Consider the following 2985-nt stretch of genomic DNA (forward strand, 5'->3'; position numbering starts at 1 on the left):
TAGACTCAAAGTGGCTCCCCCGCAATAGGTTTAAACAGTGAGGGAAAGGTCTCTAGGTGTTTTTTTCAACTCTTCGAAGGCTTGGTTGCATTGTTCATCCTATTGAAACTTGATGCTCTCCTGAGCACCTTGAAGAAAGGCAGTGCTCCATCTGCAGACCAAGATATAAACCTGAACAGCGCAGTTATTCTGCCCACCAACTTCTGTGCTTCTTTCAGATTCTGAGGTGCTTTCATGTTTCGAAGTGCTTGAATCTTCTCCGAGTTAGCCTCAATTCCCCGCTCGGTAACGAGGTAATCCAGGAATCTCCCCATCTCCAAACAGGCACTTCAATGGATTTAATTTTAGCTCATATTGTCGTAGTGTGCCGCAAGTCTCCTCTATGTTAGAAATCAAATTTATGGCCAAGGTGGATTTGATGAGGATGTTGTCTACATAGACCTCCATGTTCCATCCTATCTGCTCTCGGAAGATCTTATCTATCATTCTCTGATAGTTACAAAGGCATGACAGTGTAACAGAAAGTATCATCTGCCATGATGAGACTGGCCTTCTCCTGATCTTCCAGCGCTAGAGAGATTTGGTGGTATCCTTGGTAAGCGTCGAGCATACAAATCCTTTTGCAGCTCGAGATTGAGTCTACCATTTGATCAATCCTGGGTAGTGAGTAACAATCCTTAGGGCTAGCACGGTTGAGGTCTCAAAAGTTGATGCAGACTATCCACTTGTTGTTGGATTTGAATACCAGGACCACATTAGAGCGCCAAGACAGAAATTGTACTTCTCTAATGTGTCCTGCCTTCAAGAGCTGATCCACCTCTACTCGGATGATCTTATTTTGCTCAGCCGAGAAGTTTCGCTTCTTTTGCTTGACCGGCCGGGAATCAGGAAAAAGATGTAGTTTGTGTTCAGCTACCTTAGGCTTGACACCGGGTAGCTCCTCAAGGGACCAAGCGAAGACGTCCCTATTGCGTATCAAGCATTTGACCAGATCTATCCTGATCTCAATTGACAGGTCACTAGATATGCGAGTGAGGCTTTCCAGACGCTCGGGATAGAACTAGACCTCCTCCCAAGGGATGGGTTCCTCTACTATGGGTAGAGGCTCCTCTTGGATGACGTGGATCCTGCCATCCTGAGTTATTTGAGCTTTACAAGCCTCCACTTTTACCATGTCGATGTAACATTTGCGAGAGACTAGTTGCTCTCCTCTGACTTTCCCGACCTGATCTCCCACATGGAATTTAATCTTTTGATGAAATATGGAGACTATCGCCCAAAATTCGTGCAATGTCGGTCTTCCTAGGATGACGTTGTAGGAGGATGGCGAATCCACCACAATGAAAGTGCTTCTTCGCGTCCTCAATAGGGGTTCGCTACCTAGAGAGATGGCTAGCTTAATTTGGCCCATGAGTCTTCCTTCATTGCTGGTGAAGCCATATAATGAAGTGGCCACGGGCTGGAGCTCACTGGCATCGATCTGCATGCCCTCGAATGCATTCCTAAATAGCACGTTGACAGAGCTTCTAGTATCAACGAAAACTCTAGCCACGCGACTGTTGGATATGACGGCTCTGATTTTTAGAGCATCATCATGTGGGAGCTCCAACCCCTCCAGGTCTTGCGGCCTAAAATTGATCATGGGTCCGGTAGCTTGTTCCCGATTGTATCTTACGGCATATATCTCCAGGTGGCGTTCATGAGATTTCCAAGCCCTAGCGGAATCTCCGTCCGCGGGCCCTCCGAAGATCATGCTGATCTCTCGGATGGTCGCATTTCCCCTATTTTCCTCCTCCAAGGATTCCCCTAACTCCTTGACCTGGTCTGGCTGCTGGCTTCCCTGACCTGTATTTTCGGGTAAGGATTTACATAACTGACCTGCTGTAGTAGGCTAGCTAGCCAGTAGCCTCTAAAGCTTGGGTGCATCTCAGGTGGAGGCAGACCAAGTTCAACTGTGCGCCGAGAGTCACGGGCAAACTGGGCACAATCCCCAGTGGCATGAGTGTGAGATCGGTGGTAAGTGCAATAGCGAGGTTCCATTAACCGGGGCTTAGGGCTTGGGCAGCTTCTACCCTTTGGGCCATCCGAGAGTCCTACTTGGGCAAGAATCCCGATCGGGAATCCCTGGCACGCGAAAGAGGCTGAGATGGCGATTTGGGGCGGCATCTTCTCCGGTTTGTTGGCAGGAGCAGGCGCCTTGCCCGCTTTCCGCCGAGCCGCCTGGACTTCTTCTACGTTGATGTAACTAGCGGCCTTCCCTAGCATCTCATCGAAGTTCTTCATAGGCTCTCGGATGAGAGCTCAGAAGAACTCCCCTTCTACCAGGCCATGGGAGAAGGCGCTCATCAGTATTTCAAAGGTATCGGACGAGGCATCCTGGGCTACATGGTTGCCTCTCAAGGGCTTGGTAGACCTTTGATTGAGGGCAAAGAGACAATGGTCTATCTTCTGGTACTTCCTGCTACTAGCGAAATGGCACAGGAAAACGGTCTTAAAATCATGGAAGCAGGTGATGGACTCATTCGGCAACCCATCGAACCATTTTTGTGTTGAGCCAGACAGAGTGTTTAAGAACACTCGGCACTTGATGGCGTCGCTGTATTGGTGCGGCAGCGTAGCGTTCTGAAACTTTCGAAGATAATCCTCCGAGTCCTTGCTACCGTCATACTCTCCAATGGATGGGGCCTTGTACCCCTTAGGTAGCTTCTTCTCGAGTACCCTTAGAGAGAAGGGCACTTGCTCCTCAGGCTCCCCCCGAGACTCCTCCCTGAGGACTATGACTTTCCCTTTCTTTGAATCTCTGGGCGAGGAGCTCTTTGTGAGAGAGGCGTGGGGTTGCTCTTTCTTATTGTAACAGTCTGGACCCTTGTGGTAATAGTCCGGGCCAAGCTCCCGATAGAAGGCTGGAGAGAAATCCTCAGGTTGTTTTCTATTAGATCACCTATCCGAGATGCGAGTCGGTTCCTTGGAAATCATAGGCATCTT

General features: G+C 49.1%; 1 protein-coding gene across 1 annotated transcript; it reads right to left on the reverse strand.

The window, feature by feature from the left end:
* Positions 1–1060: 1060 nt before the first annotated feature.
* On the reverse strand, positions 1061–2283 carry LOC121991145. The gene is made up of 2 exons (XM_042545164.1): positions 1944–2283; positions 1061–1845 (listed from the first exon to the last, which is right to left on the reverse strand). The coding sequence occupies exons 1-2, from the start codon at positions 2281–2283 to the stop codon at positions 1061–1063; spliced, it is 1125 nt and encodes a 374-aa protein (XP_042401098.1).
* Between the last annotated feature and the right edge of the window lie 702 nt (positions 2284–2985).

The sequence above is a fragment of the Zingiber officinale genome, chromosome 6B, assembly GCF_018446385.1.
Source record: "Zingiber officinale cultivar Zhangliang chromosome 6B, Zo_v1.1, whole genome shotgun sequence".
In the NCBI taxonomy this organism is placed as follows: domain Eukaryota; kingdom Viridiplantae; phylum Streptophyta; class Magnoliopsida; order Zingiberales; family Zingiberaceae; genus Zingiber; species Zingiber officinale.